The following is a 26,228-nucleotide window of genomic DNA, read 5'->3' on the forward strand; positions in this document are numbered from 1 at the left end:
CCTAGCTGCACTGTTTTGCTGTGATGAGAGGAGTTAGGGAGTAGGTTTGCTCTAACGCTAAATTTAGAGGACAGAGGATTGATGTTGGTGACCTGAATCCGCATCAACGTCTGTCGAAAGCTGGTATTCTCGAGATGTCGCAGATGGCCGGCCGTATAAGTGGCCCAACAAAGGCCCAGCCCGACTCAGCTGCCTCCGTTCTGAACATGTCATCTCGAGATCGATCCCGTCTTCGACAAAATCGTCATCTTTCCAGTATCCAGCCAAGGAGGGTTATCACCGTAGGCTGATCGAGACACGAGCAATTTGCCCCTCCATTTGGCCCCGCCTCGCCCAACATTGACCATGCCACCCGTCTGCTAGCCAGATGTGTGCTGTCACATTTCAGCCTGTCAACGCCCTGGCCCGCGCGAGATGGGAAGAGGTATGAGGGAGGATTGGCCTAACGCCGGAGCAGAACCACCAGAGCAGGATCTGACTAGGTCCCCCCACCATCATGGATTGCAGAACTGTCGCCAAAGTGGGCTGGAGTATCGTCATGCCGTCCCAGACTTCCCGGGCCGTGTTCGATAGCCACCTCCTCTTCGGCATCGTACTCCTCGTCCTCGTAGTATTCGTCGTCGTAGTACTCGTCTCCTTGATCTCCGTGGTCGTAGTGCCCGCCATGAGCTCCTCCGCCGCCGTCCGCATGGTGATGCGAATCATGGGCGGCGTGGCTGTTTTTGGCTGGCAGCTTGCTGTTCTTTCTTCCCTTGTGCTTTCCCTTCTTCATCCTCTCCCACTGGGCCCTCCGCTGTTCTTCCAGCTGGCGCTGTTTCCGCTCCTTGATCTCGTACGCCCGAACCAGGGCCTCCGGCGGGTGCCCAAAAATCCACTCATATTCGCAAAAGTGGCAGATCCACATGTCTTCGGGTTTCGGCGGGTGGCGCTTGTTGTACAGCTGCGTTTCCCGGCGACGCGCCCTAGCCGCAGCTAAGTACTCCTTCGTTGCACTTCGGCGGGATGCCTTCTGGGGCGGCGCTGTGTGTTGACTCTGCCCGCCAGCCCCACCTCTCGACGGAGCTTCTTTGGCCGCGTCTGCCGCCTGTGGCATCGCTGGCGCTGGATGCCCATTTTGGGCCGATTGCGACGTACGAGACCAGTTTTCTTTCCCTTGGCTCACTGTGGCTCCTTGGTGTTGCGGCATCGCCATCTTCCGATCGGAACCGGGCCAAGCCAACGATCCAGGTACCTGCGAATCACACGTGAATGTGAACTGCGTCGAGGCCGGGCTCCGCTTGTTGGGCAATGGCTGGTGTAGGAGGCTGATATTCTCCTGTCCATGGTGCGGTGGAAGCTTTTCCGCGTTGGCGATGGCATTCGAGATGATGCCAGTGCTCTCGCCTTTGGAAACTGTCAGCCACTTAATGTCATGCCCTCACGCCAATCCACATACTGCTTCCGCTTGTCCACTGACCTGCGCGCGGTTTGGCGGTCCTCCCGGCCCAGCTATTAGTCGAGTCGTAGAGGGGTCGCAGTGGGTTTTTACCGCTCCTAGGCCGGCCAAACCTCCCTCGGCCCGGCCCAGGAATGTTATGGACACTGGACGCGAGACTCCCAGACGCAGATGGGGCAGTGAAGTCCTCGCCATGACCTTCCGCAGATTGAGCACCAGCCGCAAGCGAGCCCGTTCCAGTCCCAGAATCGTTGGCAACGTGGCCTCCGCTTGGTGCGGAGTCCCCGGCAGTCGGAATCTTCCTTTTCTTGTTATTAGTGTTTTCGAAAGGATCGTATCCGTCGGCCGAGGACGCGGTCGAGGATAGCGGAAGTGCATCCGCATACCGCCCATGCTCCGGCTTCGGGCGTGTGACAAGCCTGGTGTGTTGTAAAGCTGGTCGGCCAGTCGTGCCTTGTTTCAGCGCAGTATCCTCCGCCTTCCGGTCATTCGGCACCTCGTTGCTTTGTGGCTTGCGCTGTTCGTGAGGGGACCCAGTGTCACGGACGGCTGATCGGCCAGGTTCAGGAGACTCTTCTGGCAGTGGGTATGGGAAAGCGAACAGTGAAGTCGAGCTTTGTGGCAGACGGGGGTACTGGATCGACTCGGCAACTTCGGGGGACAGCCGCTCTCTAAGCCGCCGCTTTGGCAGGGGCCGGATGGGTCTGTTGGGGAAAAGAGACGATACCGATTCGGTAGCCATCTTGAGAGCGTGATCGGGTTCTAGCTCGGGTGCTGAGTCACCCTGTGTTAGCTTCAACCCGACCCCGAGAATGGCAGAAACCAAAACAAAAGAGGCAGTGAGCATCGCCAGATATTTAGGAGCGATAGAGAGGGCAGGTTCGCCCTGCACCGCTCCTGACAGGTGTGTCCTGTCAAGTGGACAAGTGCCTCCTGCCATGGTGACGGATGATCCGGAGCGATAATGTGTACTCGCCGGCATGTTGTGGAAGGGTGGAAGGGTGAAGGGGAGGAACACAGGCTGTGCTCTCCGATGTGCAAAAGGCGGTTTCTAGGAAACAGAGGGCGGAGGGGAAGGTGCAGAAGTGAACGTACACATCGGAACTTCATAGTACCCAAAGAAGCTCAAGGCAGCAGGCAGACTGGCAACACCAAAACTGCGAGTCTTCCCCCACGAAATGGCCGGGGCTGCTGCGACTGCACCGGCCCAGGCGCAAGCGTGCAGCCTTACGTCGTCAACAAGCAAGCACAAGTTCGGTGCGCTGCAAAATGGGAACTAGATCGGCTCGAGAATGTTGGCAGGACTCTCTGTCGGGGTATGGGCTGGGCTGGCGGCGGCTTTTCTCTCCAGACGGTGCGTTAGTAACGCTATCCCATTAGGCTCGTACTATTCAAAGGGCACTATAAACCCTCGAGAGCGTGGCAGGCGAAGCGCTGGACCGTCCGTTCGTGGAAATACCCCTCCTGCCCGCGGATGCGGTGAGGTGGCCGGATCGGACAGCTGGGCCTCCGCAAAGCTGGGATCTAGGGCCCGGCCCGAGTTTGGGTCGGTTCGGCGGAGAAGCACCCACCTTTTCGTTCAAAACGAGGTTCCGCACAATTTTCGAGTCAAATTGCCTTGAAAGGGGTCTGACAGCCTAGCGGATATCCTGCAAATCAACTCAGAGAGCTAGAGTGTTGGAAGTCGAATCACGAGCTGTGTGGCTTTGACGGCGGGTAGTTTCTTGTGATGAGAGGAGGAACACTGGTCTAGCGCTGGCAACTCGATGAACGAAGGGAATTACATAAGCCGTCTTTCCGACCCCTCGTTAGAAGCGCGGCCCTACCACTGAGCCCGAGGTTCTCCCGGCACCCCTGACGGCCACTAAGTTACTGGTGGAACCCCCTGGGTTTACTGTGCAGGCCAGCTCCAACAGCGCTCGACAGAATGGTACAGTGTATTCCGTATATATAGCATTGTATCTACAGAGCAGGTATGTACCGTACTTACAAACACAGGTAAGCTGTCGCGAAAGTGGTGAGTTAATCAGCAGGGGAGATTATCTCTCGCTTCAATATTGCCCGAGGAGCCGATGCCAGACAGTCAACAGGATTGGAGTATTCACAGAGTCAAACTTCGCGCCATTAGGGCTTTTCGTCACAGACTTCTCACATTCCACCAGGCTTTCCAACTTCAGAATACGGAGTCGAAATTCGATTTGTCCTAATCGACTCGCCGTCATGCTTTGCTTGTTGTTGAGGCCGAGTTTCGAGGCAGGGAACCTGGGCAGTCACGGCGGTCTCGTGTTACCGACGCGTAGAATTCACACTGTACCAGCTGATAACCCGCACTGCCTGGGAGCATGGAGTTACGGATACATACACTGCGGTCCCACTAACTACCTTACGTTACCTGTGTTAGCCCCGCACGAGCCGCTGTTCCCACCTCGGCGCATCTGCTAAAAATTGGTAGCTGCAAAGCACGCTTCGAGAAAAGGCGTGTTGGTGCTGGATCCAAAGCGTTCCCGCTCGTTACCTCACTGACCCGGTCCGCTCCCCCCCTCCACCATCCCACCACCACTTCGAATTTCCGATCGTTCGGCCGGATTCTTCCCTCTGCAATAGTCCCAGTCATGATCAGAGCCTACTTTCTGCAAAGATACGCTGCGAGCCTTGTGCAGACATCCAAACTCTGACCTCGTGGCGCTCGTCCCGGCATCGTCCTCACGCTCCCTCTTTCGTTCGCTTCCGCCGGTGTCGCAACCAGTCTCGTACCGCCGCCGGCGTCCAACCTTGGCTGCCAATTGAACTTCCTGCGATTGACGAATAGTGCGACATCCTAGCAGAATTCGCTGCACCGTGTTTTCGCTGCCGCGTCAAGTCGAGGCGACCCGCGCCGCCGCGACGCTCGATCTGGCCTGCCTCGTCCCTTCTCCATCCAACGACAGCCGACGCGCGACTTCGAACGCCGGGCACAAACCTTTACCAAGACAATATACTACAAAGGGATATCATCAAGCCATTGGTTCGAGACGCTTCCCGGCAGGTTCTCGCTGTCCAGGCGCCGTGTCCGCGTGCTCCCGGCCCGCTTGAGACCGAAGGTCTCAGGCTCGCCTCTGGTTGTGACGGCGGGTTGTCTCTTCCGGCGAATCCAGGATCGAAAGCGTCAATCATCCCACTTATAATTTTCAACTCGGAAACACTTCTTGATCAGTCATCACTTCCTAGAGTTCTTTCAGCTCACTAGCCGATCGGACAGAACCACTCGATTGCTGCGACTGCTTTATACCACACCGTTTCTTCTGTCATTGTTCACGTAGCGCTTGCTGCGGACAATGGCAGCGACGGACCCGAGGCGGTCTTCAAGGGCGCGAACAAACCAGTCGCAGTCGCAAAACTCCTCTACTACCTCGACCACCTCGGGGCGCTCCGAGCGTAGCTCTCGATACTTCAATAAAGGCGGTTCGCCACAGAAGTCCACATCTACAGGATCGCTTTCCTCCGAACCTCCAGAGGACACCATTACAGCCGAGGATCCATTCGGAACCCGCCGGCGCACCCGAGGTCAAGTCGAAGAGAGGGAAAGAGCGGGGAGCAAGGCCGAAGCAATTGATATGGGCAACGGCGATGACGATGTCCAGGAGGAGGACGAGGCCGTCCGCTGCGTTTGCGGGAACGAAGAGTATCAAGGCCCTCCGCCCTTCGACGAAGACTCCAAGCACGGTTCCAAACATGCCTATGGCCTTGAGCCGTTCTTCTCGGCCGACGTGACCGATGACACCGCTGGATTGTTTGTCCAGTGCGACATCTGCAAAGTTTGGCAACACGGCGGCTGCGTCGGAATCATGACAGAGGAATCGAGTCCCGAGGAATACTTCTGCGAGCAGTGCCGACAGGATTTGCACAAGCTTTGGACAGCAAGCAACGGGTGAGTACTCTTTCCCTTGTTGGTTCTAGAGTTTGGAAATTTGCGTTTGTTGGTTCTAGGGTTTGGGGAGTCGCGTGGTGCTTGGGACCGAACCCTTGGCTGTTTGGACCGCTTGGGCGGTGCACTGACGATCATGTCTCATGCGGCTACCCTTACTCCTGACTCCTGGCCCATCTTTATCGCCGATTTGGTGCGCTAACGATATGGCTCGCAGAAGCGTATATTCTCACTACCTTCCTTTAAAACGACACGCCCGGACTTCGTCGCGGTCGGCGTCTCTGAATAAGGAAGCGATTCGCTCACCGACCAAAGAAAAGGACACCAGGAACGGGCGCGGGTCTTCGGCGACCACCTCCAAGAGGCGGTCCACGTTGAATAGTAGAGAAGCTGGATATGACGAAGCGGAGGCTCTGAGGAGGGCAATTGAGGCCAGCAAGGAGGATGCTCACATCGAGTCAAATGAGAGCGGAAATCGACGGCCCAAACGGGGAAGAAGCGATAGCCAAGAGTATGTTGGTCCGTCACTCCGGGCCATGCTACGTTGCTGACAACCTCAAAAAGAAAGCCAGAGAATACGAAACGACAGAAGACGACCTCCCGATCGGCGTCGCCGTTATCGGACAATGCCGAGGACTCCGATGAGGCCGGAGCTACTGGACGCAACGGGGCAACGAAATCAAAGTCGCGGAGTGCAGCGGCCGGGCGGAATTTGCGACTCGAAAAGGTGTCGGAGAAAGAGGAGAAAGAGCGGCAGCGGGTCGAGTCTGCGAATAAACGGAAGGGCAAAGGCGATCGTCGGCGAGGAGATGGTAAGCGTTGTCAAGCTCAGATAAGAATACCTAGCACTCACACGGAAACAGACTCGGATCCTTCCGAAGAAGTACCTTTGGCGACCCGAGCAGCTACAAACAAATCGGCACAGGCCTCTGGGGGCTCGAATGCGGCCGCTGCCGCTACCACTGCCACTGCCACTGCCACCGCCACCGCCACCGACGCCGCCCGGTCACCAGCAACAACGGAGCCACCGCCTGCTTCAAACCCGGCGCCGGATACACCTCCTACAATTACCGTTCAGACAAAGGCAGATAAAAAGAGATCGCACAAAAAGAAGGGCCGCAATCAGTACACACGAGACCGCGATGGACACGACGACGACTCGCCCGCGCGGTCACAGTCGCGGGACATTCAGAAAGATGATCACGGGGCGCAGGGCAGCGGGAAAACAGGTGGGGAGAGTGGTGGCAAGACAAACGCCAAATCAAAAGGCGGAATGAGCAGCAAGATCACCATGAACGACATGAAGCGGAGAGCGGCGGCACTGCTGGACTTTATCTCGCGGACGCAGCTGGAGCTAGCGGGCGAGTCGCTTTCAGCACCAGGCACGGCAAGTGTAAACGGCACCAATGGCAATTCCTCGACGGCCGCGGAGAAGCCCGCGGCCCCGTCGGAGGGCGCAGCCAACAACCCGCCTGTGCTAGCACTAGGAGAAGGGGAGAATTCTGCCCCGGAAAAGGACTTCAACGAGCTCGGCTGCATAGAGATGATGGACAGTTTGACTCGGCGGTTGGTCAAGTGGCAACAACAGTACGCCCAATGATGCGGGTACAAAGAGCGTCAGCGTTTGTGGCTCGTGTATACATGGAATGGATGGTATTGTGGTCTGCATTTTGATGGCGTTAATGGTATTGGGGCATGGGACGGGCGTCGAGGTGTTCTCAGCTCTTCTCTTCACTGCTCGTTCTTCCAGCGAACGGCATCCCGATCGAGCTCGGCCAGGGGCTATCGCAGGTCGGGATAGGAGCGGGAAGGGTTACTACGATATGGGTTGGCGGTTGTCATGGATATATGATGGTCGGCTTGATAATATATACCTTGCGAGAGGCGGCGCTTCGGTCGAGAAATATGCTAAGGGATATCCTTTTTCGTCTTACGCCGTTTTTACTTTAGTTTCCGATCTGTATTCACAGGGGGGGGGGGGGGGGGCTAATAAACTGCTTTCATACTGAGTCGCGAAGAAAAGAGGCTTGTCCGTTCATCATGGGAGCCATCTCTGAAGCTTGTACGTAGCCAAGCTTTCATTCAACCCGGGCCGAACAGAATTCCAATTTTAATATTACACAATAGTAGGCAAGAAAGTGAGCCTCGGCGGATCCCGCTCTTCCCCTTGCTTGCTAATTTAATCCCCTTCGTCAGCGTCCGAGATAATACCCAATCTCTTGGCTTCGTTCCTCGCCTTCCTAGCCTGCTTGTCCTTCTTCCTGGCCTGATTCATGCTCAACGCCGTCTCCCTGGCCTCCTCCATGGCCGCCGCCAGCGACTCGGGCGTGACCTCGTCCAAGAGGGCCTTCCCGAGCCCCCCGCTCCTCCATTCCTGCACCGCCCACTCGGCCGCCGCGTCGTAGTTGGCCCGGCCTCCCTTGGCCAACTTGCCGAGGCGCCGAGCGACGGCCTCGAGGAACTCGGTCACGTCGTTGGTCGGCGCGTCCATGCCCAGCCGGGCGACGTACGCGGGCTCGCCGCCGGTGCCGGTGCCGTAGTCCAGGTTCAGCCGGTACAGCAGGTAGTCGGCCAGGGTCTCGCGCGGCAGGATACCGTCGCGGACGCAGCCCACCAGCGCCAGCTTGAGCATCTTCTCCGGGTCGGAGACGTACGGGATGAAGACGCCCGGGGTGTCGACGACGAAGACGCCCTCGCCGACGCCGCGCAGCGACGGGTCGTCGGGCGTCTCGGGCGGCACGATGCGCACGGGCGAGCTCAGCTTGCGCGTGACGCCCGGGTTGGCGCCGGTGCGGGCCACCTTGGGGGCGGCGGCGGCGGCGGCGGCGGCGGGCCTGCCGATGCCGCTGCGCCGGCGCAGCGCGTTGAGCAGCGTCGACTTGCCGGCGTTGGGCATGCCGACGACGAGGGCGCGCAGCCCCGTCAGGCTGTCGCGCTCGCGGGCGACGCGCTTGACGGCGGAGAGGAGGGCGGCGGTTGGGGACTTGTAGGAAGGGCCGGTGCCGGTGAAGAGCACCTCGACGGCGTGCTTGTGCCGCAGGTGGAAGTCGCGGAGGTGGCGGGCGGCGGTGGAGGAGACGGACGCGGGGGGGTCGTCGGGCCCCAGGTCGCGGTGGGTGTAGACGATGATGCGGGCCCGCTCGGAGGCGGACGAGGCGGCCAGGGACTGCTCGAGGAGCGGGTTCCAGGAGGTGATGGGTACCCGGAAGTCGCGGCACTCGATGATCAGGCCGATGGTGGACAGGGTCTGGCGCATGCGGGCAAGGCCGGCGTGGTGGTGGCCGAGGAAGAAGGAGCGCGGGATGTTGGGGGACACGTCGTAGGTCAAGCGCGGCTGGAAGGCGGCGCGGCCCGCCGTGAAGGCAACGGCGTTCTTTGCGGCCTCCTTGGCGACCGTACTTAATGGCGTGGATGCCATCATGTAGTTTGGCGTGTGAGTGGATGAGATATTATGACAAGGGTGTTGAGTGTGAGATGAGCAGGTAGCGAGAGTGAAGTGCTTTTGTGGGAAATCGAATGTGCCTCGAGCGGTCCCGACCGGTGCTGACGCCTTGTGTGTCACATGGTTCTCTCTCTGTAATATGACTTCCAGCGTTTCTCAAATATAACTACGTCTTTGTCAGTCTAAATCCTTAACCCAGGCTTGGAAAAGTGCTTGTTGTGGCTTGGCTGGGTTCTGAGCATGATACGCATTTGTTCCGTGCTCGGTTAAGTCCCCGGCCGGAACGAAGGATTCGCTAAAACTTCGATTGGCCTACACTTAGTTAATCGGGGTCCTTTTTTTCCGGATACATGGTTACAACATTTCTCCTGGAGAAATATGTGCACAGGCAGGGTCCGCTCAAGGTTTATTTTTGCCCTCCCCAGTCCGCCATATTGATCAAGATAAACGATAGGTTTTGCTTGATTCTGTAGAGCAGGTTTCGTACATCATGTCGTGTGCTGCGTTGTGCTTCGAGCGTCGTCTCGGTTCACCTCGCTTTGAGTTTAACGGGGGGTCTCCAGTAACGGAACTAAAGTGGAGCGCATACGGCCCAAGTCATCAACCTGAAGAAGCATGGCGACGACGCCAACCGAAACACACACTCAATTTTCTGAAGAGGCTTGAGTTCTTAGAAGCGCTTTCTATGGCCCGTTATACTGGCCTACCGATGCTGCAGGTGGCAGGACTGTCTTGAGGTTGCAAGGCGCACATCGGTTGCCGAATTCGGAACACCGATACCTCGATGAGCCTGGGTGCAGTACCCGACCACTTACTGGGGTCCTTCCAGCAAACCATGCTTTCCCTCGAATTGCTTCGAAGGAAGGAGCCGAGGTTACTCGGTTTTCAATGTGGAAAGACAAGACAACCGCGGTGCACAGTTTACCTTTTATGGCACCCTCAACGTCAGATATCCTGACCTGGAGGCTAATACTTCCAATTATCCGCGTCATATATATAGCATGCTGTGTCCAACCAACTCTGTTTCACCCCCAACTCAGCAAAGTATTTTCCACCCATTAGTCCCCTTGTATACATTATGCCCCTCGAGCGAAGGCAAGATTATCATTCTTCAACGAAACCAAGACCGAACCGCATCTTTTGCGACAAGGAAGAGGTCTGTCAGCGGATCGCCTCCCATTGGAAGGAACACATCCGAGAAGAAGCGAAACAGCTCATCGTCGATTGGCCGTGGGACAGAAAGTGCTTCGACGACAACGACGTCGTCGTAAAAGTTAAGATCAGAATCCTGGCTGGCGGCTACGATCTCGAGGGGATCGTCCCCGCAACCATCGCGGCCATGGCCTGGACGAAGGGCGAGTTCCCTGCGTCTTGGCACCACGCACTCGCTCAGCTCCCGGGGCCGACGGAGCTGCGCCTGCGGTCGTTCTTCAACGACTTCTCCACTCCGCATGGAAACCCAATCTAGAGGAAGTTTCTGGACCTACCGAGGACAAAGGAGCAGCGCTTGGCGGCTTCCCTCAAGAGGAAGGTGGGAGGGTTGGAGTTGGCGGGACGACAAACCGACCGAACGGCGCTGACGGTGCGTTTTCAACAGATTGATTTGCTCTCTTTCAAGCTGAGGGAATCGACCCCTGAGCTGCCCATGTTTTCAGACCGCCTCCAGCATCCATGGATAGATTTGGAGCCTATCGAGCGACAAAATTCCTCGGATGATGCCGACGACGAATGGAGCGAGTGGGATGACGCCTGATAGACGACATGAATCGCGAGGAGTCGGGGAACATAAAAGACTCAGGGCAGAACATGCTGCCCAGGGAGTAGATGTCGGCCACCAGACCAAGCCCCTGGACATACAGGGACTCGCGTTCAAATTGGTGAATGTTTTGGAATGTGCATGCACGCCCGGGGTAATCATGCAGCGAGCGTTTGGGTATGTACTGCCAATTCGTGGGATCGACCTTAGCGATGCGATAGCAAGACCGGGAGAGATTGCAGTTATTTTGCAGAGCGCAGTGTGCAGCCAGGTATTTCACCACACTTCCATCCACGTCTACGACCGGGACCGCGGCATCCCCCGGCCATTGACGTTCCTCTTGACTGCCTCGCCAGCCACAAACCACGCCCTAACCAACATCTCAGACAGAGAAACAGAGGTCACAATCGGGACCACAAAAAAGTCCATTGAAAAGCAAAGCTATATATTATTAGAAAGCGCATCTTGCCGCATGCGTAAAACACTCCTTGTTCCACCCAACTCATAACCCAATATAGCGTCTCTCTCCCACGGTCCTCTTCCTCACCTACACCAGTTCGTGCAACACGGCCGGATGTGACCAGGTCTCAAAACACCCTGTCCCTCCCTCCATTCGACTCTCTACTTCTTGGCACGGACAGAATGCCTCCGGGCGCCGGCAGGGCTCCCGACGGCCGCGGCCGCGGCCGCATCTCCTGACGATCCCTTCAATCTGCCGACCTCAACCCCCCCGGTAGTCACGCCGCCCACCGCTTTGCCTGTCACGATTCAGACAGAGTCAGTAAAAATATATCACCCCAAAACAGACTAGACAAATAGACAAAACAAACAAATGGCCAGAGATGAAAGCAGGCAGCCGGCTTGCAGTGATCACATACTAGCCCCCAGACTGATGCCCTTCCCATCCTTCATCGAATCCGGACTCAGCTGACTGCTCCCCTTCTGGGAAACGGGGGGTGCCGCCAGCGTGACGCGCGGTGAGCTCGCCGCGGCCGGGGGCGCGGCATCCTCCGGCCGCTCCACAGCGACGTTCGCATCCGCCACCGGCGGCGCGTCGCCCAGTCGCGGGGCGACGGCCCTCAACGGGCTCTGCCCGCCGGCATGGCTCGGCGATCGCAGGGGCGAGCCGGAGCTGTCCCCCGTCTCCGTACCCGCTCCGACCCTGGCCCCGGCAGCTCTGCCTGGTAAGGTAGTGCCGCCGCCCACCTCACTCTCGTTCTCTTCACCTTCCTCCTCCTCCTCCTCCTCCTCCTCCTCGTCATCATCATCATCATGGGTGCTACACCCGCCCACGGCCGTGCTGACGTCGCTATCCGCCACGTCGCTTCCCCTTGCCACCTGCGCCCGCATGTTCTTCCCGACGGCACTACCACCGTGCCCGCCGCCACTCGCACCCGCGCGTGCCGCAAAATCCGAATTCTGCCTGGCTAGCTGATACCGCGCGTACTCCTCGCGCGTGTGCTCCGGCCCCGTGAAGCTCTCGAGCGCGTCAAAGACGTGCCTGAAGACCTGCTCGTGCACGTCGCGTGCCCACAGGAAGTCGAGATGCTCGTAGTGGGGTATCTCGGCGGCGATGGTCTGGGGCGGCAGCTCGCGCAGCATGGCCTTGATGTCGACGAGCGAGTCGCTGCCGCCGTAGACGAGCACGATGGGCGTGCGGATGTTGCGGGTCGGGTACCTAGCCACCTTGGTGTACTTCCTGCTGCCGGCCGAGGAGAAGGGGGATAAGGGTGGGACGTCGTCGTCGTACATCTGGAATGACTTGGTGCGGATGATCTGGAACCAGTGGACGACCGACTTGGTGCTGGTGAAGGAGTAGAGGTGAGGGTAGGCGGCGAGCTTCTGGGACATGCTGATGTTATGGGTGCGCCAGTTGAAGAGGAAGGACAGACCCAGATCGATGAGCTTGGCAAAGAGCGGCGGGTAGAGCAGAGACTCCCACATGGTGGCGGAGCTGAGGATGGAGCGGCGGCCAAAGAGCAGGAAAAGGACCTGCGGGGAGGCTTTGACGAGCGCGTCAACCACCCCGTTGGAGAGGCCGGCCGGGGACATGGCGGGAGCGAGAGCGATGAAGACATTGATTTGATCGTTGAGCCTCGGGTGGACCGCCAGGCTTGCAAAGGCCTGAGCGGTGCCTTGGGAGAACCCGATGTAGGATAGCGACTCCTGGCCAGTGGTCTCGAGGATGTAGTTGATGCTGTCGGGAATGTCGTGGAAGGCGAACTCATCGATGGAGAAGTTCCAGAACTCGATGGAGGTAGGCGACGAATGGATGGACTTCTTGGAGTACTTGTTGCCGCGGTTGTTTCCAAACTGCCATGGTCAGCGTGGCTGCTCAGCATCCCTCTCTCTTCTCTGTCCCCCAGTGACGAGAGACCTACCCAGACATCAAATCCCTTCTCGACCAGGCGGAACGGCAAGGTCCGCTGCTCGTCAGTCAGGCAGACCCAGACCTCGCTGTTCATCAGGAGCCCATGATGTAGGTAGACGACCCTTTTCTTGACGCTCTTGGGGCCGTGGTTCGCTCGGACATGCTCCTCCCCCTTCTTCCACGCCAGCCGGTGGAGTCCCAGCAAGTACCCATCCTTGGTCTGCACGATGTGTTCCTCAGCTGTGTATCCAAAGGCAGCGCAGAGGTCGACAAAATCAGAAGCGTTCCGGATCGACGTGGAGATGGCTGGGTTGGCCTGGATCAGCATTCATGTGTCTGTACCATTGTGGGAGACTCTCGTCTCTCCATCTCTCTCGCTCTTTCTCTCTCTGCCGGGGCGCCAGTGCCGGATACTTACACCTCCTTCTCCGCCCTGCCCTCTTCTGCGCAGGACTGGTCAACTTATTAAACAAGCGACGGGATATCCTGTAGCATAGGTCGAGTAGCCACGGCGCTGCATGCTGTTAGACGGGCGAGCGGGCGCGGGCGTTCTTGATGGTCAGGGGCGGGTGCTCACGTAGCGCGAGCGTGAAAATGCGGACGAAGGCCTCAAGGCCTACGAGAAGGAAGGATCCGACGAGGGCAGCATATTCGGTGCTGTTTTTTTTTGGGTGGGGGGGGGGGGGGGGGGGACAATGGAGTTAGCACGCGTTCTGGGAAATCAAAGCACCAAAGCACAGGTCGATGCGGGTCTCACACGTTGAGGCGCCCCAGAAAGGGGACAGGCATCTTGGCAGCTCACGAGGTATTCAATCTACCCCGTCATTGATGCCTGGAGTGTGTCCAAAACTAGGCGGGAGATATGGCACCGATATGATGCTAAGACAGTTGCAATTGATGAGGTAGCCTATGGCAGAACTCGTGAACGTTTCCAACGTCGTCTCGGGAAGGAGGGCGCGGATGGAGGGATGGCGTTTCCAAAAAGGGCGGTTGAAACGCTCGGGTCCCTTGTGACATCACCTGTCACATGCGAAACTGTTGGTCTGCTGCGCCGCCCTTCTGACCCCTGCCCTGTTGATTAGTCGAACTTCAGCAGCTTGCAAGAAGGTTCGCACCGAGTTGTAGTTAGTTACTCTATACTCTACATGTATTTCCAAGTATTTAACATGTCTGCCTTCGGTTCCTCGATTCTTACATCTTTGCGAGAGAAAAGGATAAATAGAGCGAGATAGATAAGGTAACTATCGAATGTAGTTTGGGCAATACTTTGCTCCAGGTACCTAGCATACGAAGCACTGACCGTCGTTCTGTGACCGACTCCTGTAGAAAGCTGATGTGTTTGAACACGTTTGTACGCCAGATGTTTATGGGATGCGTAAGGAAGGAACTTACGAAGTAACTACGGCTGTAACGTACTGGAGTGCCCCCCGGAGCTCGTGCCACTTTGCGCCCCCGGCTGCTCTTCAAGTCACTACTACTGTACTCGATAGTTCGTACGCGCGATTGGTTCCGGGCATCTGGGATCTCGAGATTCAAAACGCAGCATCCGCCGCAGACAAGATGCCGAGCTCATGTAAAGATATAAGTACGCGCCCACCCGTCATCCCCGGCCCCCCTTCTCTGCGATTGTCCGGCAAAGGCTAACGCCTCCTCCAAGGAGCCGCGCTGGCGCAATGCCTCCAAGAGTCCGAATGTGTCATGGTCCATCGCCACACGGCCGCTGAGTGCCTGCGCGAGCCGCTCGTCAACACCCTCCCGCTCAAGTGCCAGCAGCTCAAGAAGGGCTTTGGCGAGTGCCGTCGCGGCATGATCGACATGCGCAAGCGCTTCCGCGGCAACCAGCCCGTCGCCTTCCGCCAGCTCGAGCAGACCGAAAAGACGGGCGAGGGGTACCAGCTGTACGCCGGCAAGTCGGCTTTCGCGGGGACGCGGGGCGAGACAGATGGCAACGAGAAGGAGCCGCAGGACTGGAGAGAGCTGGAGAACCAAAAATACAGGGCGGCGCTTGCGGCGGCCTCGGCCGACAAGTCGACCAAGTCATGACAAGGACGGCGGTTCCGACGAGTTGAGCGGGGCGAGAGCGTGAGAGAGCGTTCAAGGTAACCTGATTCTTCTGTATGATACTGTACATGTGCGAACTTTACACCAACACCATACCAAGTGGTCTAAGACATGGCGTGAAGTGAAGCTGGCTGGGATGCAAGTGTTTCTTGCCTCGGGCTCAATCAAGATCCCGTTTGGCCTGCTGGATGGATTTTTGAGAACTTCCTGTTCGTGACCCGAAGAGGTCCATAAATGCTCGGGTAAGGGACGACTAGGGCGGGTCATGGTGTCGAGTCCGGGAAATCACGACAAGAATTGCCATTCGTTTTGTTGCATGCATTAAATGAAACCCATGTCTGCTGCAAATCCAAGTTTAGTACGTTCGCGGATCACCTTACAGACCAAGGTCCACCGGCCGCACGATGTGGACTGTAAAACCGGTGCCGACTCGCGGATTTCTGGGTCATTGCATTTTGGATGCCTTCCGTATACGTCAAGCGTGTTAGGAGAACTCCTAAGCTTCGGCCCTTGCCACGTCAGACTTCCCCATGTGCAACAACTTAACACTCTGTCTGACCTCGAATCGGCAAAAAAGCGAAGCGACGAGGACAACAACCGCAACCATCACAACAGCCGTGTGACCATGCGGCAAGCTTGCTCTCTGAAACTGGATACTGTGACGGTTGATCTGGGCTGCACGACCTGATTGATCTATTAAGACGCATCCTAGTCTTCTTGATGGCGCCACAATCAATCGCCCAGCTCTTCCCTCGCCATCGCCGGGGACCAAGTCGGCCCCTGATCTTGCTCATCGCCGGCCTAGCATTCCTGACACTCTGTCTCTTCGCCTCCCACTTGCCGGTCTTGCGACACTTCACCAGCGTGCGGCCGTTTGGCGCTTCGACCGACAGAAGCCGGATGACGTCTGCGGGCCCGGGTGCTACATCGCCCCACCAACACCACCAAGGTCCCTCAGAAGCCCAGGTCCTGCTCGATCTGATCGAGCGGGAAAAGGCCAAAAAGTTCGGCGAGCTCACGATGGAATACGGCACAAACAAGCATCCGTCCTTCAGGGACGACCCGCCGCTGCTCATCGCGGATCTTCCCCGAGAGCACGTCCCGTCTCACCCACCGCCGTCGCTGGGAGACGGAGAGAACAGGACGAGTGGAAAGAGGTTGGTCATCGTTGGCGACGTGCATGGGCACCGTGCGGCGCTCGAGGCCCTCTTGCGCAAGATTGGGTTTGACCACAGAAACGGGGACCACCTTATCCTCGCTGGCGACATGGTCACCAAGGGACCCGATAGCAAGGGCGTGGTCGAGCTGGCCATGGAGATCGGAGCGAGTGCTGTGAGGGGCAACCAGGACGACAAGGTGCTAGCGACCGCCCGGGAGATTGGCCGGTTCTCGGTCGATGGCGATTCGACGCTGGGGCCGGCGACCGAAGAGGATGACGAACAAGACGAAGTGGGCGAGAAAGAGGGAGCGGATGGCAGGGCAGAGACCAAGACCCGGCGCAAGGCCAACGCCCGCCGAGTCGCCCGTTCCCTAACCCGCTCCCAGCTCGCCTGGATCCGGTCACTCCCGCTGATCCTCCGCGTCGGGAACATTCCGGGCGCGACCTCACCCCCATGGAACGCCAGCACGCTCGTCGTGATCCACGGCGGTCTGGTTCCCGGCCTGCCACCAGAGAAGCAGGACCCCTGGGCGGTGATGAATATGCGGGGTCTAATATACCCGCGCGTGGGCAAGGGGAAGAAGAAAAACAAGGACAAAGACGGGAAACACCATGCCCGTGATGAACCAGAATCGGAAATCGACGAGACGGAAACCGACATCGACGAGACTGATCCCGCCAGCGTCCGAGCCGTGGTCGCCATCCCCACCGACAGCCATGGCGGCGAGCCATGGAGCCACGCCTGGTAAGCGCTCCCTTTACCTCTCTTTCCCTCCCCCCCTCTTTTTTCCCCTTCCCAGTCCCTAATCAAGTATGAATGTCTTCAGGAACCGCTATCAGAACAACCTGCCCCCCACAGCCCCTCGCACCGTAGCCGTCTACGGCCACGACGCCAAAGCAGGGCTGCAAGTTGACCCTGTAGTCGACATCTCCCCCTACTCCGGTTTCCCGTCATCATCCAAGAAGAAGAAGAACAAGAAGAACAAGAAGAACAAACATAAGGACAAGAACGGGAAAGACGACACAAACGACGCGGCCGAAGACGAGGACAAAGCGGAAGACCAGGGTGCGAAGAAAGGCATCCGATACGCCTTCGGTCTCGACTCGGGGTGCGGCCACGGCAGGCAGCTTACCGCGTTGGTTATTGAATCCGGGGCCGATGGAATAAAACACAGGATTGAACAAGTAGATTGCGCAGATGTTGTTTAGGCGGAGGGATTTTCAGGGAAAACGATTCAACACAAATAGAGACCGGAAAAGACGAGGGGGGCCCCGTCGCGTATGTTGCAGGGCTAGGCATGGTCGACAGCGCGGTGGTGATGTGAGTTACATGGCATACGTGCCTGAATGCTTCACTAGATTGGTGAAGGAGAGGAGGAAGGTGCTTCTCGGACTGCTGGTACACTGTACAATCGAAATGAGGTTTGTTCACGAATTGGATTTACTGAGTTTATTCCGATTGTGTGTGGTGTGTGCGTGTATATATCGGGGGGCTTGGTTGTGTGTCCCATCACCCAACCCAAGAAGACTGAGCATTCTTGCTTTAACGATAACCCATTTTTTTTTTGTTTCGAGCGCATGCCCAAGCAGTCCGGCCCATTCTAGACTAGTCATCAAATATCCATTACCACAATCTGTGCGTCTCCTGGACCGAAACCATTTACTCCAGCTTGGCCCTGATGAGACCCTTGAGGGTGACGGCGTCGGCCGCAAACTTGCTGATGCCTTCCCGAAGCTTCTCGACGGCCATCTGGTCCTCGTTGAAGTCGAAGCGGAAGTTGGCCTCCTCGTTGATGTACGTCCTCTTCTTGATGTCGAGCGCGCTGGCGGCGGCGGCATCGAGCTTCTTGGGAACGGGCTCGGTCGAGTTGATGAGCTCCTCAAGAAGGCTGGGCTGTTGATGGAGTTAGCATCACCGGAGCACACCGAGACAAGCGTTGCTTTGGTGTTTGGTCTGTGTGTGTGTGTGTGTGTGTGTGTGTGTGTTTGGGGGGGGGGGGGGGGGGGGGGGGGGGGGGGGGGGGGGGGGGGGGGGGGGGGGAGAACTCAGTGGCAAACGTACAGAGATGGTCAGGTAGTCGCAGCCAGCCAGCTCGGTGATCTCGCCGGTGTTGCGGAAGGAGGCACCCATGACGATGGTCTTGTAGCCGAACTTCTTGTAGTAGTTGAAGATGTTCTTGACGCTGGCAACACCCGGATCCTCCTCCTTGGTGTAGTCCTTCTTGGTGGCCGCCTTGAACCAGTCAAGGATACGGCCAACGAAGGGGGAGATGAGGTAGGCACCAGCCTCGGCGGCGGCGATGGCCTGGACGATCGAGAACATGAGCGTCAGGTTGCAGTTGACGCCGTGGTCCCGCTGCAGGATCTCGGCCGCCTTGATACCCTCCCATGTCGAGGCGATCTTGATCAAGACACGGTCCTTGCTGATACCCTCCTTCTCGTAGAGCTGCGGGATGACGAAGTCAGCACAGGCACGCGTCCACGCGAACGGTCCGGGAAAGAGGAGCCGGGGATGATCGGAAACATGCCTTGATGATGTGAAGCGCCTTGTCAACCGAGTCCTTTGTGCTGAAGGAGAAAGCGGCATCGACCTCGGTGGAGACCTTGCCGGGGATGATCTCGAGGATCTTCTTGCCGAATTGGACGAGCAGGTGGTCCAGGGCCGAGTCAACCTGCTGGTCGATCGAGCCGCCCTCGGCCTTGGCCTTGGCGACAGCAACGTCCAAGAGCCCCGAATACTCGGGCTTCTTTGTCGCGGCGAGGATCAGGGACGGGTTGGTGGTGGCATCCTGCGGCTTGTACTTGCCGATGGCTACGGACTGTGAGCAGAAGTCGCTCGACAAGAGGGGTTTCGGATGGGCAGACTAACAGGCAAAGTCACCGGAGTCGCTAACAACGACCTATTCGACGGACAGAAGTGTCAGCAAACGGTTTTGTACAACTAAAAATCACCGACCGGCAACTTCGCGACAACCCGACGACGCCGCGCTGGTCATTCCAGCCGTTCCAGCACGATGGGCGCCATCGGCCACTTTTCTTCCCCAACGAGGGGTTTGGTGGGGCAGTTGAAGTCATCGACATACCGTGCCGGTAGCCTTGAGTTGCTCGAGCGAGTTGGCCATGATGGGCAAAAGTGAATCGGTGAAAAGACAACGGGTATAAAGGCGTGAAGCTTTTGGACTTAGGACTAGGCGTAGGAAATTTTCGCGGTTTGCAGGTTTGTTTGTTGTTGCTGGAAGAATGGATGTTGGGGACCAAGAGGGTCGACGGATAATATCTCTCGCCTTCCTGGAACGTGGGGCGACCCTCTCGTCATAACGTTAACACCCTTGTTCCCCTGCTGTGGCCTCTCTGCCCCTCCTTGCCGCAATGCCCCGCCGCCGGCAGCGGGCCCAACTCGATGCTGTTATGAGTGAGAAACCATTTTTTGGTCCGTCCTCCGTCCTCTCCGTCTGCAATAAAGTCCGATCACACAGTACATCCAAAGAAACCAAGAAGCGACTTCTTCGTTCACCTTTCTTCAAAACCCACACAGGAGCTTGCTGATCATACCAAACAGGTCAAGCCATCTTTTTCCTCGTGCACTGCAACCCCCGCGCATCGCCCGATTGAACTCCGACGTTTGGCCGATGCCGGGTCCCGTCTCGAAGATTCATCAGGAGCTCCTTTAGTGTACTCATCCGCGCCAACCAGTGCCACATCCCTTGGACGGGCCCACCCGCCTTTCAAATAGCCGGGAAAGCAGAAGGTGTCCACCAAGCGCCTCCGCGCCGCGCCGCGGAGAACGCTCCCTTGCTTCGCATTACGTATCCGATGCCCCAACACAACTGACCACGAGTTTGTCTATGATACGCGGACTGCAATACTGCTTTTTTTCTTCCTCGTCATCTTGCCCCAATGCTATGCATAGACAACGGCTGCAAGGTCATGCGATTACACAAGGTTTTGTAAGCGCGCAAACTAGAACACGCGGCGCGGTTTTGCTCAAGTTCCTCTCCCTTTCCTATCCACCGGTTCCGCTCCTCCCGGGGATGCTCGCTCTCCTGATGATGCGGGATATCATGCTCGTCATCCGCAGTCACACGAATCACCACCTCCACTGCTTCAGTCCTCAGTGATGTCGCCATACTCCCAGATGCCGCGGCGCCCCTCCTTGGCCTTGGCCTCAGCCTCCCGGAGGCTCTTGAGGACCGGCTCAAAGACCTTGCTACGCTCCCACGCCTTCAGCTTGCGCGCCACCAGGGCATGGCCTTCCAGCACCACGCTGCGGTTGATCGACTCGCTGGAGTTGCCCTCCGGCTTGCCGTCGTACAGGGTCACGTAGCTGACGCCCTCCTTGCTGTCGACGTAGTCGAAGCTGGCCACCAGCCGCTTGCCCTCGGTGAGCTCGTACAGGTAGTTGATGGCGTCGCCGAGGTAGTCGGGCGACGCCGGGAGCTGCACGAATGACAGCTGCGTGTCGACGGCCTGCGGCTTCAGCCTCTGGACCGTGAACTGGGGCTGGTTGAGCGGCCGGAGCTTGGACCACGGCTGCTTCTCCGAGTTGCCGTAGTCGATATACACGACCTCGGCCACCTTGGCCGCGCGGTCGTTGGAGCGGATGCGGGCTCTGTACCACTCCCCGTCCTCGGTGAACTGGGCGGCCACGTAGTCGCCCGCCTTGGGCACGTCCTTGATGGTGGCGCTGTTGGTCGGGTTCAGATGGAACTGCCTGAACTCCTCCATTAGGGTCTCGAGTGCGTCCGTGCCCTTGCCGATCTCCTGGACCTTGATCCTGCCGTTGGAGTCGATGTTGGTGACGATGACGTCGCGGTAGTCCTCTGGTTTCTTGTCGATGGTCACCGAAGCGTCCGCGGCGGCCTCGCCGGCGGTCGTCGTCTCGCCTTCCTCCTCGACATCCTGGGATGGGTCCCAATCGTGCCACAGGCCCTTCCTGGCCTGCTTTGCGCGTTCCTGCGCTGCCAGCAGCTCGGCAGCGTTGCCCGACTTCTCGGCCGAGTACTTGTGAACGGTGGCCAGCCCTTCCTCGACGAGGACCTTGGCGAAGCTCTCCCGGTTCACATACAGGTCGCCGATGAAGCCGCCCACCTTGTCAATGTCGTGGACGTCAATCTCGCAATCTCTCTGATTGCAGCGCCTGTTAGCCAGATCCAAGGCCTCCTGTCCGAACGGCTCTCCCTTCTCCTGAGGGGTCCGACCAGCGCGGGGCGCGCGGATGCCAGCGAGGACCAGCGTCAGCTTGGCACTCTCGCGAGGCACCAGGATGGTAAAGCGAGACCCGGACTTGCAGAAGTCGACAATGCCCGGAACCTTGCGCTGCCGCGACAGTGTCGACAGTTGCAGCTTGGCCTTTTGCAGGCTCTCCGACACGTCGATGTACTGCTTGACCTTGGGCGGCTTGCCGGACCACATCCCCTTCTTCTGTTCCTTTGCGGCTTCCTGAGCTGCCAGCAGCTCATCGTAGTTGGGAGCCCTGTCGGTGTCGTCCTTGCGGTGCCTGATGACGGAGCAGTAGCCCTCCTGGACGAGCTGAAGACCAATGTTCTTGCCGTTATGAGTGACGGTGGCGACCTCGCGGGCTTCGAACTCATCGCTCGCAGGCTTGCTCCCATCGACCGAGATGCGGACATGCTTGCCGATCAGCCTCTTGCGCAAGAACTCCTTCGCGTCGTCTCTAAAAGGAGCCTCAGAGGGCTCTCCGGCACGAGGCCCCCGGACACTGCTCAAGCTGATGCGCTTCTCGACGCCGGCCTTGTTCCGGACAATGATCGTATCGGCTCCGATAATCTTGGTGACGGTCGCATCGTGGTCCTTGCTCTCCGTAGACTTGGCCACGAATGCCTTGTGCAGGCGACGGCGGGCGGCCTGGGCCTCCTTCTCGGCGGCGCGAAGGGGAGCCATGTCGGGTCCGAGCATGGTAGAGTGGAAGTCGTTGCAGCGAGCCAGGCCTTCCTTCAAGAGGAATTCGGCAATGTTTCCCCGAGGGTGAAGAATGGCGCCGACGAGCTGTCCCTGGGGGCTCGCACCGACGATCTTGACCTTGACCGGCCGCTGGAGCAGGCGCTGCTCCACGAACGCGCGGGCTTCGTTGCCAAACTCCTCTGCGGGCTGCGTTTGCCCGTTCGACTGGTTCACACGCTCGGTTGAAGGCGCCCTGATGCCAGCGATGAGCGTCATGACCTGCCAATGCTTCTTCTCCGTAAGGAGCAGGCGGACCAGCAGTCGGTCACCGCTGATCACGCGCTCGATGATGCCATCTACCGTCTTGCCCTTCCACTGGTTCATGAACTCCGGCCCGCCGAGGTCATTCTGGACCTCGATAACGCCGCCGGGTCCGGCGTGCAACCCCTTGCCTTGCTCCTTTGCTTGTGCCTCCAGGCTGCGCAACGTGTCGATCTTGGCTAGGATGTCCTCGGACTCCTCCTTTCGGCCAGCATCGTCCCTGACCTTGACCCAGCCCGCCTGGACCGCCGCGTCCGGAAGTTGCGTCCCGTCCTGGAGGAGAGCCGTCCCATATTCCCGGCCAGAGTTGGGAATTGTGTCTATGGAATAGGTGAGCATGCCACTGAAGCTTTGGTAAGAGTACCGGACCTCGGCCGGCACGGAACCCTGAATGGAATTGTCACTCACACGAGACGCTGAATTTGATCTGCTTCCCGACCGTCAAGGCCCTGAGAAACTCGCGCGATTGAAAAGCATACGGTTCATCGCCGTCCTTGCTCAGACGAGGGGCGGAGACGTAAGCCAGCGAGAGCGTCCGCTCCGCCGCAGGATTGTTAGGACTGGTGAGTACGAGCGTGTCTCCGCTCAGAACCGACTTGACGTTGGCAAGGAGAGACATGGTGATGAGCGAAGGCCGGCCCTAGGGGAGTAGGTTTAGGTAGGTATGTATATAGTGTATGGGAGCCGCCTCTGATCCACTCTCGTTAGCTCAGTTCCTCAAACACACCGCTGTCCATCCAGTGCCGACTCTTTGCCTGAGCTCAAAAGTAACATAATCATGCCAGGCTTGCGTGTTTGAAGGTGATTTTTTTTTAAAAAAAAAAACAGCCGAATTGAAAAACCTCGAGGTGTAGGGAACTCCGCATCATCTGCTGCTGGCCATAGTGAGCGAGCTCAACGAGATGTTGATCCGATGTCCTCCAGTCACTGTAAGATGCACAGAGTGACCGAGGTTTGGCGGCACTTTCGCGGGCTGTGGTAAACAGGGGAAGGGTTTGAAATGCAGAACGGTCATCACAAAGCAAAGATTGCATACGTACCGTGATATAGCGGGAGACGACGACGGGAAAGGAGAGAGTAGCGGTATGTTGAAGCAGTTAAGGAGGCACAGGAGCTTGGATCTAGGTAAGGCCAGCAATTGGCATTTTGACAGCTTTCAGGTCGAATTTGGATTGGTTCGCAGCTGTCTGTGGGGAACAGCTTTCCCCAGGGAAACGTTCAGGGGGTCTCCAGCGGGCATCAGGCCAGAATTGGGCTGGTCCCACAAGTCCGAAAATGGCATGTTTAACACATGTATGTAATCCGTACTTGTAATTCGTACGGATATGCGCAGTACTGGATGTATTTCGTGGTATACTTGCAGAAGATTCATACTGTGACTTAGCAGCTCACAGATACCCGTAGCTTACATTTTGACAAGCGCATGGCGTCTGGCGGTACTATTCGACGTATTTGCATTCGTAGAGTGGAATCATTGTTAGCTAACTACTTAACCACCTGAGTTTTGCCGCTCTTCCCCGCATGTCGGAAGTACGCTCATTCAGTACTGTGATGAGAAAGTGAAATTAGATCTCAATTCTCAATTTTTTTTTCCAGGACAGTTGAGTAGATCATGGCATTTCTCTTCTCACGGCAACATGCGAACGAGGAAGTACTGACGCATGGGAACCAGTATTTTTAGGTGGGCTGTCAGCCAGCCGTGGAGAGCCGCGGGCCCCCAACTACCGCGCACTGTGGGCTCTGGTCGAGGAGACACAGCTACCCCGCACACTCCGTCTTCCGGCGACTTGCACCGGTCCATGGTCACTACTACGCAATCGTACAACTGCACGATATTCACCTTGGAACGTGTGGTACGTTTTTGGATTTATATAAGGCCAAAGAGTAAAAAAGAGATGTTGCCGCAGTCAGAGAGCCTCGTACCTCCCACCCAGCATGTGGAAAAGCTCGAGTTGATTCCCCCCTAACGGTTGCGGTTCCTCCTCTCACTCTTGGATTGGAACTAATCTCGACTTGTTTACTGCGAGATGCCGATGACGCCTGAGAGATTTTGGTCAGCCCTGACATCAAGACACAAGGGAAGGCAGTAGGTGTCCTACCGCACGCAGGGCGCGGGCCGGCGTTGCCGGTCTTGAGCGACTCCTCGTTGCCGCCCTTGCCGAGATCATCGGTGCCGGCGTGGACAACGACGGTACGCTGGCTATCTGTTAGTACTTTGCTACTCGAAACGTCATTTCTTGTGAGACGTACGCCGATGACGCTCTCAGGGCCGATGAGCTTGATGAGATTGTCCGTCACAGAGCCCTTGGAGTTGCCTTGGGCATCAGTCTCGATGTTGCCGAGGTCACCGACGTGGCGGTTCTCGTCGGTCGGGGCGCCGTGGTTCTTGCCGTGGGGGTTGACTGTACAAGAGCTTCAGCAGCTGTCCGTATCCTGGCAGACGGCCAAAGAGGCCGAGGGACTGCTATGAGCACATACAGTGCGGGCCGGCCGAGGTGCACCCGTTGGTGTTGTCACCGAAGGTGTGGATGTGGAAGCCACGCTTGGCGTTGGGATCATGGCCACTGATGTCCCAGGTAATCTTGGTAGGGGCGGACTCGGACTCCTGCTCGAAGACGACGGTGCCGGTGACCTTGGAGTCACCCCGGACGACAGCGACTGGACGCGTACATGTTAGCAATGGCTCGTCTATTTGCTCCAATCCCGCCTGCACGTCCAGTGCAGGCTACCGTCGCCGAGGGATCCGGGGGATTGGTTCGTCCAGTGGTTTTTGGAGTGCCCATCAAGGTTGCGAGTCGAGCTTGGGTTGAGCTCTTTTAACCCCTCCCATCCCGGACATGCCTCGACCAGAACCGTGGGGCATCCGCAGATGGCGGGGCAGATCGAGAAAGATGTTTGACTTACCAGCCTTGACCATTGTGACGGTAGTGTGCGAGTTGGTATTTAGTTTTTATACGGTTATGTTTCCGAGAGTCGTCGAGAAGGCGGGCGAGATGTGTGAGAGAACAAGTGGGAACCTCTGAGAGGAGCTGCTGATAAAGCTTCCTTTGCGTGCTCGGGTTCCGAGGGTTTGCTCGCTGTTACGCGGTGGGGCGGAATTATGACGAAGATTCCCAACGCCGAGCTCAACGACCCCGCACCGCATGCGATCATTCTAACGCCAGGGGTTCAACCAAATTGGAAACCACAGGAACACGGGAGAGAACCTGAAGCCCGGGCATCCAGCGTGTTGTGCCATGAGCGAAAAAAAAATGTCTGGAAGCAAGGCTTTAAAGCCATTCATTCATATGCTCAGAAACCATCGTCTTGTCTTGGATTTTTTTAAAAAAAATAATCCATACATTTTACTTTCTTCGTGTTAGGTCCCTTGATCTCCCTCGCGACGACGGAGACCCTTGCTCAGCAAGACGGGAGCGGGGTGAAGTGGAAGTGGTACACGAAGATCGTTGTGAGATAAGCCGGACTTATGGTGTATGTTCTGTATACACCTACTTTCTTTCTCTCACGATGCAAGACCATTGCGTAATTTGCTCTTCGTCTGGCGGGGTACCGTTTTCCGGCTATCACCGAAGCTCAGCTCCTTCAAGGATTGAAAACGTTAACGATAGAAGAAATATCGTTCCAGCGCTGAGCTGGTCGGGCTCTGCGCAGCCTCGGCTCCAGGCAAGAAGCTGGCCGACTCGACCTGCAGGGCACTACGGCGCATGGTATGTATGAACGGACGGATGTGCAGGGCGGACGTATCGAATTTAGCGCTTCTTCACTCACCCGACACCGGCATATTCAACCCATGGATGCCGATCCAACCGAAACGCCTAGTTTGCCAGCCCAAGAGCACAACAAACTCGCCGCACCTCTGATACAGAGTACTTACTTTA

At 57.5% G+C, this 26,228-nt stretch overlaps 10 protein-coding genes across 10 annotated transcripts; 4 read left to right on the forward strand and 6 right to left on the reverse strand.

The window, feature by feature from the left end:
- Positions 1-241: 241 nt before the first annotated feature.
- P884DRAFT_51138 (uncharacterized protein) lies at positions 242-2,698 on the reverse strand. Its single transcript, XM_069445935.1, has 3 exons — positions 2,531-2,698; positions 1,457-2,209; positions 242-1,392 (listed from the first exon to the last, which is right to left on the reverse strand). The coding sequence occupies exons 1-3, from the start codon at positions 2,532-2,534 to the stop codon at positions 479-481; spliced, it is 1,671 nt and encodes a 556-aa protein (XP_069301095.1). The 5' UTR covers positions 2,535-2,698; the 3' UTR covers positions 242-478.
- Positions 2,699-4,749: 2,051 nt separating this feature from the next.
- Positions 4,750-6,939, forward strand: P884DRAFT_191144 (uncharacterized protein; the record flags this gene model as incomplete). The annotated part of the gene is made up of 3 exons (XM_069437574.1): positions 4,750-5,342; positions 5,904-6,151; positions 6,203-6,939. 3 exons carry the CDS (start codon positions 4,750-4,752, stop codon positions 6,937-6,939), a joined length of 1,578 nt encoding a protein of 525 aa, XP_069301096.1.
- A 579-nt stretch (positions 6,940-7,518) lies between these two features.
- On the reverse strand, positions 7,519-8,757 carry P884DRAFT_191743 (uncharacterized protein; the record flags this gene model as incomplete). The annotated part of the gene is made up of 1 exon (XM_069437609.1): positions 7,519-8,757. The coding sequence occupies one exon, from the start codon at positions 8,755-8,757 to the stop codon at positions 7,519-7,521; it is 1,239 nt and encodes a 412-aa protein (XP_069301097.1).
- A 966-nt stretch (positions 8,758-9,723) lies between these two features.
- On the forward strand, positions 9,724-10,705 carry P884DRAFT_254792 (uncharacterized protein). Its single transcript, XM_069440925.1, has 2 exons — positions 9,724-10,312; positions 10,379-10,705. The coding sequence occupies exon 1, from the start codon at positions 9,860-9,862 to the stop codon at positions 10,247-10,249; it is 390 nt and encodes a 129-aa protein (XP_069301098.1). The 5' UTR covers positions 9,724-9,859; the 3' UTR covers positions 10,250-10,312; positions 10,379-10,705.
- Positions 10,706-11,782: 1,077 nt separating this feature from the next.
- Positions 11,783-13,844, reverse strand: P884DRAFT_216596 (Alpha/Beta hydrolase protein; the record flags this gene model as incomplete). The annotated part of the gene is made up of 5 exons (XM_069439320.1): positions 13,666-13,844; positions 13,486-13,565; positions 13,327-13,422; positions 12,919-13,214; positions 11,783-12,850 (listed from the first exon to the last, which is right to left on the reverse strand). Coding segments are annotated over exons 1-5 (1,572 nt in total), but the record flags the coding sequence as incomplete, so codon positions are not given.
- A 583-nt stretch (positions 13,845-14,427) lies between these two features.
- P884DRAFT_254795 (uncharacterized protein) lies at positions 14,428-15,300 on the forward strand. Its single transcript, XM_069440926.1, has one exon. It carries the CDS (start codon positions 14,607-14,609, stop codon positions 14,949-14,951), a length of 345 nt encoding a protein of 114 aa, XP_069301100.1. The 5' UTR covers positions 14,428-14,606; the 3' UTR covers positions 14,952-15,300.
- Positions 15,301-15,341: 41 nt separating this feature from the next.
- P884DRAFT_289428 (Metallo-dependent phosphatase-like protein) lies at positions 15,342-17,550 on the forward strand. Its single transcript, XM_069443999.1, has 2 exons — positions 15,342-16,873; positions 16,956-17,550. The coding sequence occupies exons 1-2, from the start codon at positions 15,690-15,692 to the stop codon at positions 17,335-17,337; spliced, it is 1,566 nt and encodes a 521-aa protein (XP_069301101.1). The 5' UTR covers positions 15,342-15,689; the 3' UTR covers positions 17,338-17,550.
- Positions 17,551-17,788: 238 nt separating this feature from the next.
- On the reverse strand, positions 17,789-19,250 carry P884DRAFT_274780 (uncharacterized protein; the record flags this gene model as incomplete). Its single annotated transcript, XM_069442765.1, has 5 exons — positions 17,789-18,022; positions 18,191-18,574; positions 18,657-18,940; positions 18,998-19,028; positions 19,212-19,250. The coding sequence occupies 5 exons, from the start codon at positions 19,248-19,250 to the stop codon at positions 17,789-17,791; spliced, it is 972 nt and encodes a 323-aa protein (XP_069301102.1).
- A 982-nt stretch (positions 19,251-20,232) lies between these two features.
- Positions 20,233-22,969, reverse strand: P884DRAFT_191072 (uncharacterized protein; the record flags this gene model as incomplete). Its single annotated transcript, XM_069437569.1, has 2 exons — positions 20,233-22,670; positions 22,759-22,969. The coding sequence occupies 2 exons, from the start codon at positions 22,967-22,969 to the stop codon at positions 20,233-20,235; spliced, it is 2,649 nt and encodes an 882-aa protein (XP_069301103.1).
- A 1,295-nt stretch (positions 22,970-24,264) lies between these two features.
- P884DRAFT_51305 (superoxide dismutase) lies at positions 24,265-25,654 on the reverse strand. The gene is made up of 5 exons (XM_069445936.1): positions 25,255-25,654; positions 24,829-25,008; positions 24,601-24,752; positions 24,450-24,546; positions 24,265-24,390 (listed from the first exon to the last, which is right to left on the reverse strand). The coding sequence occupies exons 1-5, from the start codon at positions 25,265-25,267 to the stop codon at positions 24,368-24,370; spliced, it is 465 nt and encodes a 154-aa protein (XP_069301104.1). The 5' UTR covers positions 25,268-25,654; the 3' UTR covers positions 24,265-24,367.
- Positions 25,655-26,228: the final 574 nt, after the last annotated feature.

Source organism: Thermothelomyces heterothallicus (genome assembly GCF_042370625.1).
Source record: "Thermothelomyces heterothallicus CBS 202.75 unplaced genomic scaffold P884_scaffold_2, whole genome shotgun sequence".
In the NCBI taxonomy this organism is placed as follows: Eukaryota; Fungi; Ascomycota; class Sordariomycetes; order Sordariales; family Chaetomiaceae; genus Thermothelomyces; species Thermothelomyces heterothallicus.